Here is a 13141-nt window from a genome sequence, read left to right as displayed (position 1 = left end):
GACATATTTATAAAGATGTGACATGGTACACAACTTTGGGATTTTAATATTCCTGTCTCTCTGATATCAGAGGAAGAAGAACTACTGATAATGGCAAATCTATGATTAATTTTCTGGACATTGGATATAATGAAAATATGTAAAATGTAATTTTTTTGGATACTTGCTTATAGTTTCAATGTGGGTTTGTAATATATGCAAAATGAGGTTATTTGAATGTTTATTATTTCTCCTCTTTATATGTGAAGCTATCACTGACTTTTCTGACGTTTTGCATTTTGTTATCCTGATAATTTCAATAATTTTTATTCATATTATTTTAATGCTTAAAAAAGTACCCATTGATTTAATATTTTCTGTGATATTATTATGATTGTATTTTTAACTCTTTCTTTTTAGCTGTATTCTGTGTATCTGATTAGAACATTTATGATAGGACATTAATTTACAATAATATTAACTATTTGTGTTGGAACAATGGTGTACAAGACCACAAGTTACATATCATGTATTATTTTTTATAGTGCGCTCCATGTTGTTGGTTTCAATGCCCGGATAAAAAAAAAAAAAAAAAATTTCAGACAGAATTTACTGTCACGTGAGGTCATAGTGACGGCATCCGCCAAAGTAATTTGGTAACAGTTAATTATCTTGTGTGCCTGAGACTTCGGTCCGTGCTTATGGTGAAGGTCCAGTTTTCTGTTTCAAAAAATACATGTATGCATGTGTTGCGCCCAGTCCGCCACGTCTATAATTTTACATAATTATATACAGGAGCTGAGAGCATACATAGGCCTATTCATTGTTATCTGTAACAAGAAAATCAACTTTGTTCGATAAAATTAATGAGACCCATTGATCGTTGAGAGATCAAGAGCACAATACAAATTTGAAGAGTGCATACATTTTAATGCAAGTCTGCCTGTTAATTTAAGGCTTTGGTATATCGACAGTAGTTTAATGTGGGAATGAATGCGATAGCCTATAGATTGCATCATACTTATCGATTTATTTTGAATAACCGTAGATTTACGATATGCTATACAAGTTTTCTAAGAACCATGGGTGAATTGACAAATGTAGCCTAGATGCAATCATACAAATAGGCTATCGTAAAACTGATAAATCAATATATCAATCTGTGTCCAGTCAACACGATTCTTTTACGGCTTCGTTCAGGCAATAATACACAGATGTGGGCACGCAAAACCATTTTGGTAGTTGAAATCCGTATTAACACAAGTGCCGGTAGCTCGCATGTTATTGTGCATAACTGATCGAGATTCACGCGATGCCTCACTCTGTTGTTGAGTTTGGAACAACTAATCATTTCCGCACGTGCGCCAGTTCATTATAGTGTATACACTAATCTTATTCTTTTGGAATCCTTTTTTAGATGTTACACAGATTGTTTAATACGTATTAGCTACTAGTGGTAACTTTAACAACTATTATTAGTGTTCATTGATTGTACTAAAGGTTTAATTAAAAATGTACTTCCATGACTGGGCTAAAGCCTATGAACGGTATTGATGATCAACAGGATACATATTATGTACCCAAAAACTGTAAAGAAAAAACAAAAAGTCTTATCTGTCTCCTCGTCACTAAGGGGAAAAAATATATAGCCTATTCATGCTTTCATTATGCAAAAAGTCATTACCAAAGACGTTACAATGAAAGGTTATTGTCCTTCGTTAAACGCATGCGTCTAAATGATGAATGCAGGCTTCAGACCCAATCAACAAACAGAAAATCCTTCCGATGAAATCTGGGCAGTAGGCTATTGCTTTCGTATCGGACATTGCACACTGCCAACATTTGGATTCTTCAGTCACTTACACAGGTGGAATAGGACGCAGCTAATGCAGACTGTATGCGTTATTGATCATAAGGACCTTTGGCCAATTGCACGGATCCCGTCAATAGTTCAGTTTATAATTATTGTAATTTGTTTTTTCACTGTTGCTATTATTATAGGCAATATTTTTACCATTACTAGCAAACTATTGAGGCTAGTATTTATCATCAGTGGGGACAGACTGTCAGTTTGCAAGGCCTAGTCTTGTTTGTTGCTATTGTTGTTGCTAATGGTAGGCTACTTTTGTTTTTTCTCTCATATTGGCTGTCCACCCACCGCTGAAACACTCTACTAGCTTCGCTAAATTAGCATGTAATGAACATTGTTATTGGACAAGGGACAAAACAATGCTGAATGTTTTTTCCCTAATTAATTAGAAACTGTCATCTTGTGCAGACAGAGCCACTATGTTGCATGAATCCCCAACCACTGTACAAAATAGCATCCTCTGCTGGCGTGTTCACTAGCCTGGCGTAACTTCTGTGCGATAGGACAATGCCAGGCTCGGTCAGAATCGTCACCTCTAGAGAGATAAGGCCGTGTGACGATTTCAAACATCTCGTGCTAGTTATTAGATACGCGGAGACAATCTCATTCTCTTCAGTAGTCCCGGCACCGGCAGGAGAAAGCCAAGAGGAAGAAGGAGGGTGGGGTGGGAGATTCGCGAGATTGAAGTCATAAAAGAACAAGAGGTTCAGCTCTTCAGAAGACAAAAGTGTCAAAAAACGAAAGGCATTTGTTTGGAGTTCAACTAATCGCTTAAAATTTTGGAATTGGACCCTTTTGTGAGGGCACTACGTAGACCGACCGATAGAAATAGAGCCATTTCACATCGATAGCCTATTACAGTAGATTTGTTTTGAAAGTATGGTGCATAGGCCAGTCAGCAGTCGTATCATTAAACCATTTATGTTGTTTGAATTAATAACCGCTTTCCCCATTTGTGTCGCAAGCATCGTTCAAAATGGGCACTTCATAGTCAGAAAATGTAAAACTATAAAATTCAAAATGTATAAATTGTTCGTTTATAAATGTTTCTTGTTGGTTGTCGATACCGTCTTAAGTAGCCTAGGCCATGCTATGTTTCAAACGAGAACTGCAGCAGACTGGAAATGTCCCAACTGAAATATGAGGACTAAAAATGTTAAATTTAGGATTATGAGCTAATGTTATCAACAGGGTGAGTCTGATGCGGACGGATAAATGTTTAACTGTGATGTTACCGCATGCTTTACCAGAACGAGAATAGGCTAGGCTCACTTGCAAAAATAATTCATTTTAATAACTGGTATGTAATTAATCAGTATGATGACATGATGGCGTAACAGGTGTTCTTTGTTAGAGTAAATGCCTTTATAACATCCAGGATTATAGCATAGCCTATATCGCAGGCTATGGATGCTATTGTTGCAATTTCGGGCCACAATTTTAAGAGCCACTGTCTGACAAATACATTTACATATCTGTTCAAATGGAAACGTTAGTCAAATGACATGATTTTAAAACGCTATGACAATTTAAAGCACAACTGAGAAGCACAATGCAATGCACAAACACGATGTGAAATATCAACTGTTAAATAATAACCTATAATAGCCTTTTATTAAATATATAAATTTGTTAGCGATAGAGAGATAACATTTTCAAATAATAGTTTTGAAATTCAACTAAGCCTGTATTCATTCTGTTCTCATTTTTAAATAAATGACCGGATTGTGAGAATAGTGGGTGCGCTATACTATCGGCCTACACTTTAAATGATTCTCAAATGAGATGATTTCTGACTGCTGATGCATTCCAAAAGTACTGGGCGACTATTGCATCTTTTAAATTCACATCTGATAAATTAAATATTTACTAGTTGAGTGCGGGACGGTTGAGTGATTTCCAATTTTGAAAGAACACGCTGATGTAATCATGCGAATCTGTAGACACTGTGAAGTGAATTTCTATGTTCCTCGCAGTATAAATTTATTATGAGCTTTTCAGAACATATTTTATCTACGACCTTTGAAACGTTCCCTAGCAGCCTGTTTCGTTACCAGAGCACGTGAGTGATTCTTTCGAACCTCGGAAACTATTCGGCATCTATTCATATTGCTATTGCTAAGAACATCCAATATTTGATTACAGTGGCAATGCAAGGGATTTGTGACAACTCCATGAGTATTTTGTGGAGAAACGTGAAGCACAATTGTAAGACATGATTCGAAATATATACATCTGATATGCACGCATTCGTGCACTGTTAAAATGAGGAATTGTTATTATTACTACCATTATTATTATTATTATTATTATTATTAGGCTATTATTATTATTATTGTTGTAGTTGAGGTTATTGCTCGTCTACTAGTTGGTTTATATGCATTCAAATTTAATAATAGGTTGTTACAATTGAGTTAATAATGGTAGCAGGCTGATTTTTAATGTGTCAAAATAACAAGAAACAAACAAAAACTGAAAATAGAGATCATGAAAAATAACATCCCACACATTTCAGTCGATTTCAACACATTTAACGTTACAAAACCGTTCACAAAAACGGTCTACTAATTTAACCGGAAATAGACGAACTAAACGTCACGATTGCCATTTATATTGCTGTCTGTTAAATGCTTGCTTACTAAATTTGCATAGCCTAGATTATACATTTTTGAATCTTATTAATTTAGGCTACTGGTCAAAATATTCACCTGTGAATTAATCATTAAATAGACAAGCGTACCTATGTGTAATTGATGAAAATTATTTATTTTGCATACACTGAATTGATGTGTTTCAACAACCAGAGTAGCAAGGATATTATCACTTTTTTATTAAATAAAAGTGCAATACATATGAACCTGCAATACACTCTGTTGCGAGATTCAAACACTGTTACAAACTTAAACATTATATAAATTAAGTAAATTGTGAAAAATGTCCAAAAAAAAGTTCAAACATCTTAACATTGGGGAGACAAACACTCTATGCATTATATTACAAATATACTTTAATCGAGAAAAAAACAGCTGTTTACCTATTATATACATGTGAAATAAATGGCTCGTTTAGCTTTATTGTGTTAATGTGTCAATTGAAATTCAGAAGTTTTTCAGTGAAAGCCGTCAGTTGTAGGCCTATTTTGCATTTTCATCGGTAAACGTTATAAATGCATTATTTGTCGGGGAAGCAGAGTTAGAAACAAAAAGCTCGGCAAGTTCTTATAACGGAAACGTAGAAGCAGCCGGAGTTAAAAGTTCACGACAGGCTACAACATAATTTGCAAGTTTGAAAATAAAGAGAAGGGACAAATAGACTGCAATAGCCTACCTGTTGTCATTGCAATTCAGAGCCGAAAACATGTTAACCGAGACTGAGACTCGGAGTGGTTGCTTTCTATACAAAAAGTATTTTACACATAAATATTCACAGTAATATAATTTCTATTTAGTAACTCACGCTTCTATTTACAAGTAAGTACCCTCGTAGTAATGTGGAAATGTTTATAAATTTCAGTGTCAGCTTTTGGGTCGCTGCTCCAAACCAGTAAAAATAGAGCCCGTCGTCCTGAACTGGCGCGCGTCCTTCCTTCTCGTGCAAGTCAAACTTAATTTAAAAACTGTCGACGAAAATAGGCCACTGCTATAAAGCAGTTCAGTGCTGGGTTTCACTTAAAAATTTCATTTCGGCATTTGTCTTCTTGTTTCTATGAACTTTCGTTTTCTGATGTGTGGATGTGGAGAGAAGAGTTTGGTTTATGTTTCTTTAACAACTGTGTTATTTTCTCGTCGTCCGAGTTTGGGTCCAACGGCTTGTTATAATCGTCGTCGTCGTCTTCATTTTCTGAAGCCCCCTTCAGCCGCTCAGTCTCCGAATCCTGCTTTTTCTTTGCTGAAGCCATCTCGGCCGCGTGCCTTTTCCGCCATTTCGTTCTTCTGTTTTGAAACCAAACCTGAAAGAGCGAAAAACGTGTGACCTTTTTAAAAGGTTAAAAAATAACTACAAAATGGTAAAGCCTACTTTAATTATTCACGTCACATGCCAAGTAACAATAACACAGCACGTCTAGCACAGTATAAAAAGCGAAGAGGCCTATATTCGAAATTGAAGAGAAATAAAAAAAAAACAGCAATATCATTTCATAAGAAAATGTTCTAGGTTGATGTTTAACCAAAAACACTGCAATATGCAATTCTGTATTTTTTAAAATGTTGGAACTAGGCCCATAATTAAATTAAATGAAAACTATTATTAATTAAATAAAAATGATAATATATGCACACACAATAAACAGTGGATAGGCCATCTATTAAGGTGTCATTTTGGAAAACTCAATTAAATATATGCATGTGCCATTGTTCGGTTCAAACGATGGTTGAGGTGGTGACAATTAAAGCATATGGCATGGCCTCGAATAATTTAGGCCTACAATCTCCATATTCAATCTATTATTGACAGATAAAAATAATATACAATTAGGCTATGGAAAATTCGGCAATTTTCAAGTTAAGATAAAACCACATAAAGGCGTGTCTTTCGTAAGGCTGTACACTGATAAACTATGTTACATTTGCTGCATTAGGCTTTAAATAATGTAAATGTTCCACAAAAGCACTTAAAATCCATTATGCACCGCTTGTATTAATCTGATAATATTACTGTGTCGTTATTGCATAATGATATATAGCATACCATATTCTTAGTTTTGTATTGTACAGTCAACATTTCAAATGAGTAAAAGGTTAATCACTAATTTAATAGGTAAATAGAGATAAGGACCGAAATGCGTGAATTAAATAGTTTAGCCCAAACAGCCTTGTAGTTCAAAGCGGAAGCACCAACGCAAAAAACCGAAAACAAACAAACAAAAAACAAATATACGATATAATGATATAACAAATAAAGAAGAATGGGCTAGACTATACCTCGTTATTCTTTGCAGAAACATTCCAAAATCTGCTCGATGTGGCAAGTGGGTTCCAAGCGGATTTTGTGTTTAATCTCAGTAATGTGTGATCTTTATTCTCTTATCTAATGTTTGACAAGATAATCTCACCTTCACTTGGCTTTCTGTCATCCCCAACGAGTAGGCCAGTCGCGCTCTCTCGGGTCCCGCTAAATATTTCGTCTGTTCAAACGTCTTTTCCAGGGCAAAAATCTGCTGTCCGGAAAACGTGGGTCTTGTATGTTTCCTCTTTCCATCTTTGTCGAGCAAAACCGAGTTCTGGTCTGTGAAGAAGGCAACTTTTTATTAACATTTTCAACCCAAAATTTAATGATCACAAGTTGTTTGCAATGTAAGATTAACATTTAATGTTATCCGCAGTTCAGGGGAACATGAGACAACCTGTCGAGAATGCATTACATTTTCAGGTTATTTTACATTGTATTACAAGTATTATTATTATTTTTTTTAGTTTATATAAGCTACATGTTATATTATTTGCACACAAGTTACCTAATGACGAGTGTTCTCCATAAATCACATTGCTAAGCAGAGCTCGTCCATTTATCCGTCAATAGCCTATCAGACTTTAACATTCAGGACATTTTCCCAAGTTTTCGTGCAAGTATAGAGGACTGGGCTAAATGCCTTGCATAGGGCCTAATGATGGAATATTACAATAGCATTGGCGCAATGAGCGATCTCAGTTGTCTATGAATACGGTTGATACGAGTTTATAAAAAAGTATTCTTTGCAAATGCTGGGTTTACGCGTCAACAAGCAAGTAGAAATATGCTCATGTAAATGGGGAAAAACTTACGGGGCGAGCAAGCGAATCTGGCGTCTCTCCAATGTGGGCTTTGCATGACTCCGGGCCAAAATATAGGGGTCCTGCCTGGGAGGTCCGTCAGTGGCTTGGGGTAGCGAGCCACTGCCACGGCCGCCGCGGCACTGGGGCTGAAATACAGGCCGGGAGGAGGCGGAGGGCTCAAGCTACTGAAGCGGGGCAGTCCTGTCAAGATTCCAGCAGAGGAGGACGCAGCCACGGCCGCCGCTGCCCCCGCGGCGACGACTGAAGGACGGTTTAGAATATCGTTTATTCCGTGAGGGGTGGCGATTGCGCACTGGTGGTGCGATGCGAGAGAAGATAGTCCGGCCGACGGTTTTATCCCCGGGGAAGATACGGGGATCCCACCAGGATTTGGGGAGGTCGCAGACGGGGAGGTAGACGAAGCGGGTCCGCCGGAGGACAAGGGATACGCTGGGTACAGTGGGGTCTTCATTTCGGTCATGCTGTGCAGAGCAGCTAAAGGCGGAGTACTGAGGAGGAATGCGCTCTGACGGGACCCGTCCATCTGCCCCACCGCTAACATAACCGGTAAAAATGAAGATCGAAACTGTCTTAAAAATAATCCGTAACGCTAACCACTCACTAATAATTCAATTGTTGACTAAATCTTTTTAATCGACTGTTATTTCCAGATGAAATTGTCAGGAAAATAACTTCTATATTAGAAATATCAAATTGAACGCATGTCCCTAAACGCTCCAGAGTTTGGTTTAAAAGAAAGAAAAGTCAAGAGTTAATTTCTCACAGCACCGTCATAATAAGATACTCGTATTTTCCTTCTCTACTAAGCTCCAAATGTATTAACAACCAAGGTTTATACCCATCTCTATAGGCAAATAATTCCAATCTCTTCCTTTCTTCAACCTTGTATATCTTGAGAAAGCATAGCGTACTAGTAAACTGGATTTCCGATGTCTTCAGTTGATATTACTGAATGGTTCAAAGCTGCGGACGGTATTGTTTAACGCTTAAATCTATAAATAAAAAAAGCACTCTTTCTTGACGAAGCACATGAAGCGCCGCGAGATAATAAAACATTTTCATCACTTTCTACTGTCTTTTGCTGCAGAAGTCAAAACTTTGAGAATGTCACTCAGAAAGTGGAGGAGGTGTTTCTGTTTCTATTGGGTAAACACCGTTATGACGTCAACAGCGTGCCAGCTGCAAGCGCCAACTGAATTTAGGAGTGTGTTCTTATTGGCTCTCCATCAGTGCTTTAATTTGCACATTAAAAGAGTTGCCTTTCGACCGGCTATTAAATACAAAAAAGTACAAAATCAATCGAGTCAATTTGAGATCTATTTTTTTAAGCAAAGGAACATCTGCAAGTGTTTCTCAAGTGAAAAAAAACCACATAGAATTTTCCCATTCATTTAGCTTCACTAGCAATTAATTCCAGGGCGCTATTCCGCGAAATCCGTAAACCCATAGTCAAGACAGGTCATGAACTTATTGTCCATTGAACGAGTGCAAATAATGACGTCTTCGATTATGATCCGGAGGAAGGGATACTCTCCGAAAAAAGTGGTTCTATAAAACAACTATTTGCTAACAATGAAGGAGCGGGTTATATGACAGTTGATAACCGAATATAGGCTAAAGCAATGCTTGTGTATTTTCATTGTATTTTTTCACATAAATGTCTTTAATATTAAGTCGACTATTTAAATTAAGCTATAACAATGGAATTCGCCGGTTTTGCTAAACACGTTTATAAAAAATTGCTTCAGCGTTATGTTACTCGTTCACTCTTTCATGTAATTTCCATCGGATGATTTTAAGAGCTGTTTGCCGTTAGTATCGTTTGCCTTATTAAAGTAGATTAATGCGTTTTCTCCTTTAGCCTACATTTAATTAATTTAAGTATTTTGCATTATTAAGCCCTATCATTTGAGGTTAAATGTTTCGTCAATAAAACGCCGTATTTGTTTTCTTCATATGATAATCTAATACGATTTTGGTTTGTCTTGCGCATGCTTTTACGTATATCATGTGGATTTTGGTCAATGTGTTTGTAACGTTGCGACCCATATTTTCTGGATATAAACTACTTCAGACGTAGCCTGGTTTTAACTATTTGTTCTGCATATATATGACAGCAACACATATTGTTTATTTATTTATATAGTATTTTAATACATAAATAAACTACGTGAGTAAAAACGACTACCCCTATTTTATTATATATTATAGATAAAATTATAGCTTTAATTCAGGAAAACTGGTATGTTGAACAAGGGTGCAGCTTCATAAATCTAAATAAATATCAGATATAAAATACAAATATCAGAGCGCTGCTATATTTTTGGAAGGATATGTTGAAATAACACTTAGTCTACATTACATTTACATTATCGGCAAAGATTATTTTGGCATGTAGGCTAATTGTACCACTGATATTATCCTGTTACGCTTTTTTTTATTTATGGGGCTGTTTGGTTTGTAAAATCAAGATTCCAATGATTTAACATTTATTTATAATTCATGCTTTCATGTTTGGGGGGCAGTTTTCAGGTCATTTCACTGGGTAATTCCTTTAATATTTCTGCTTTAATATTGAATCTTACAAAATAGTGTTGACAAGTTCCCTCTGGAAAATGAAATAATATTTCACTTCTGTTACCTCCAACATAGCTATTAGCCTATACTACAAAAGTACTATTGGTGCAGTACTACTACTTTAAAGAAGAAGATGAAAGATAGGTGGGAGTGGAGTGGGTACTGTGATCATTTAACTATGGTTAATGATTTGTATAGCTTCGTACGAAAGAATGGTGCTTTGTGGTTCTATATTGTCCACTGACACCACCTTGTGGGAATAACAGAAGTAGCAAGCAACTCTTCATTTGTTAAAAAGACTGGTTTGGGTGGGAACCCCCAGTTTACCGTTATTTACTGCCATAGACAACACCCTCAGTCCGTGTGCAGTCCACGGGGCTCTTGAGAGTTTTCAAGAGAGGCACTGAGGGCCGCTTGTTTTGCCTAACACAAGATTATAAAATGCGAATATATTGCTTTATAAACACCGAATATACGTGTGTTGTGGTACATAAGGACAGTGTTTATGAAAAATGGCTGTTGGATAGTTACAGCGGAACGGAAGGTCAGTTTTCTAACCGTATTAGCACTTCACAGGTTTCCATTCCAACGGATACCCAATGAGTTATGAGTTTCATGTAAATATACAGACATTTTTAATTCTCATCACACTTTGATTTTGATATTTGGATTAGTTTTCTCGGCCTATAAAGAAACGATGCACTGCATCTGCCAACCGTCTTGCTTTATCTGAGCCGTGAAAAATTAAAATTGTGAAGGTGGAAAGTTGGGTTCCAGCTGTCTAAAACAATACATTGGGACTGAAGCTGCCGTAGAAATGCTAATTCCACTCAATAACTTTGTGGCGCCCCACTAACATAATAGCAGAAACTTTTTACCACTATGGGTCAAAAATGGGGCAGCAAAGCAAACAAATGTCTGTTCAGATTTGATTATTTTTCTTTAATAAAAATGAGGATAATATTGTACAGATAATAGCTGAAATTTCTGAGACCCTGAAAGGTCATTTCCAAGGGATATTCCACTTTCCTTCACCTCAGAATAGCATTCCAGAATTATATGCTTAATAATGCTTGGTTTTGGACACTGTGGACATATTGTGTATGTTCTGTAGTAGAGACAGAAACTCGGGGGGTTTTCAAGACCAGCTTGGATACAGTGTTAGATAATAGTCTGTACGTAATCAGAGCACTAGGTACAATTTATTTAGGAAAATGGCCAGCATTGCTGGGCTAAATGGCCTGTTCTCCTCATTATATTATGTTCTGTGAAACACAAGAGAATTAGCTCATTGAGCAGCGTTTTTCATTATAATAACTTGGGCATTGGAGACGCCTAGTGGGAACATAGGGGTATAACACCTGAATATGGAGTGAACAATGACTGGACATGGAGCTCCCTGGGCTTCCTGTTAGACAAACTGTTGTAGTCCCAAGACAGACACACGCACACGCACACGCACACGCACACAAAAAATGGTTTAAAATAATTTCACCTACACGTATTTTCTCACTATTAACACAGGAGTATGCTCATCTCTGATGAGCTCACGATTAACAGATGAAGAGTTCAGTCCAAACCACTTCTTAACACTTAGGAGGATGATGTCACTAACACACCTCACATATTTCACTCTACTGTTATCGTTGTAACGTCATTGGCCCAGGGCTGCCCAACCTTGTTCCCAGAGATCTAATGTCATGTAGGTTTTCACTCCAACCCTAATAAAGCACACCCCATTCAACAGCTAGACATCTTGTTGAGCTACTGATTAATAGAATCAGATGTGCCAAATTAGGGTTGGAATGAAAAGAGTATGGACAGAAGCACAAAAAGTGAGCATCATTTGCATATTAAATGTAAAATGGTAGGGGGGCAGTGTGTCACAGTGCATCACAGTGCATAGGGCAGCTGGTATCCAGTCATTTACTGAACACCCCCCAAACTCATACCCACCCTTCTGGGATGGCAGCTCAATCACTTGCCATGGCAACTTCTGAGCAGTGATCCCTTGTCTACTTGTTGTCCTCTATGCTTTCTCTCTGCTTGAATAAAGCCAAAAATATGGATGAAGGGCAGACCGTCTGCGCTCTTCAAAAAATACAATACTAAAATACTTAGTAGTTTATAAAGCTGACCAGCACTGCTCATCCTCAAGACAGATTATTTTCCATTATATTAGTCCATGGATATATTCATTCATTCATTAGCCTTAAAAGCATTTTAAACAATCAACATGGTGCAAATTCAATTTGATGCACATCAAGAGCTTGGTGACCTTCCAAATGACCAAGTTGTCCCTTTCACCCTAATTATATACCTCTGCAAAGCCAATCGGCAAAACATCACTCCATTTCAAGTGACTGAAATAGAGAGTTCTAGAAGCATAATGAAAATATCCATTGAAAACACTACAGAAGCCTCCTGCAAGCCAAGTAATGGAGCTCCTGGTAATGACCTTGTGATCAGGGACGTCATTAAAAACCAGACAGGAGGCGTGTTCTGTCCTTGAGCAAGTTGCTGATACCTTGTCCTAGTTCCCTGTCAGTCAAGCTAACAGCGGAAAGCACTTGTAAATTCATCCCAGTCGACACATCACTGTTCAAACCTCAAGTTAAGCCAAAATCATTTTTTAAATAATAGTGTGTAAACCTGCATGAATATTTGAGGAGCTAAATTGTTAATGATTTGTAGTATTATTCAGGTAAGTCACATAGTAAAACTTGCACGCAGAAACAGGGTTGTGTGGTCTTTTACACATTTTTTTAAAAATCCAGTATTAGTCACTCAGCTACACGGTAACACACTGAGCCACTTGTGTTCACTTCCGGGATTCCTCCGCACTAATCATCACCATTTCTCCAGCAGCTCTGACGACATAGCAGCCGGAGACTATTTCACACACTATGACTGTAGACCACACCCTTCAATTTCACTGCTT

At 37.2% G+C, this 13141-nt stretch overlaps 1 protein-coding gene across 1 annotated transcript; it reads right to left on the bottom strand.

The window, feature by feature from the left end:
• Positions 1 to 4664: 4664 nt before the first annotated feature.
• On the bottom strand, positions 4665 to 8825 carry nkx6.1 (NK6 homeobox 1). The gene is made up of 3 exons (XM_064308316.1): positions 7612 to 8825; positions 6903 to 7075; positions 4665 to 5798 (listed from the first exon to the last, which is right to left on the bottom strand). Exons 1-3 carry the CDS (start codon positions 8162 to 8164, stop codon positions 5553 to 5555), a joined length of 972 nt encoding a protein of 323 aa, XP_064164386.1. The 5' UTR covers positions 8165 to 8825; the 3' UTR covers positions 4665 to 5552.
• Positions 8826 to 13141: the final 4316 nt, after the last annotated feature.

Source organism: Anguilla rostrata, chromosome 14, assembly GCF_018555375.3.
Source record: "Anguilla rostrata isolate EN2019 chromosome 14, ASM1855537v3, whole genome shotgun sequence".
Lineage (NCBI taxonomy): Eukaryota > Metazoa > Chordata > Actinopteri > Anguilliformes > Anguillidae > Anguilla > Anguilla rostrata.
This window is presented reverse-complemented; position numbering and strand designations above follow the sequence as displayed.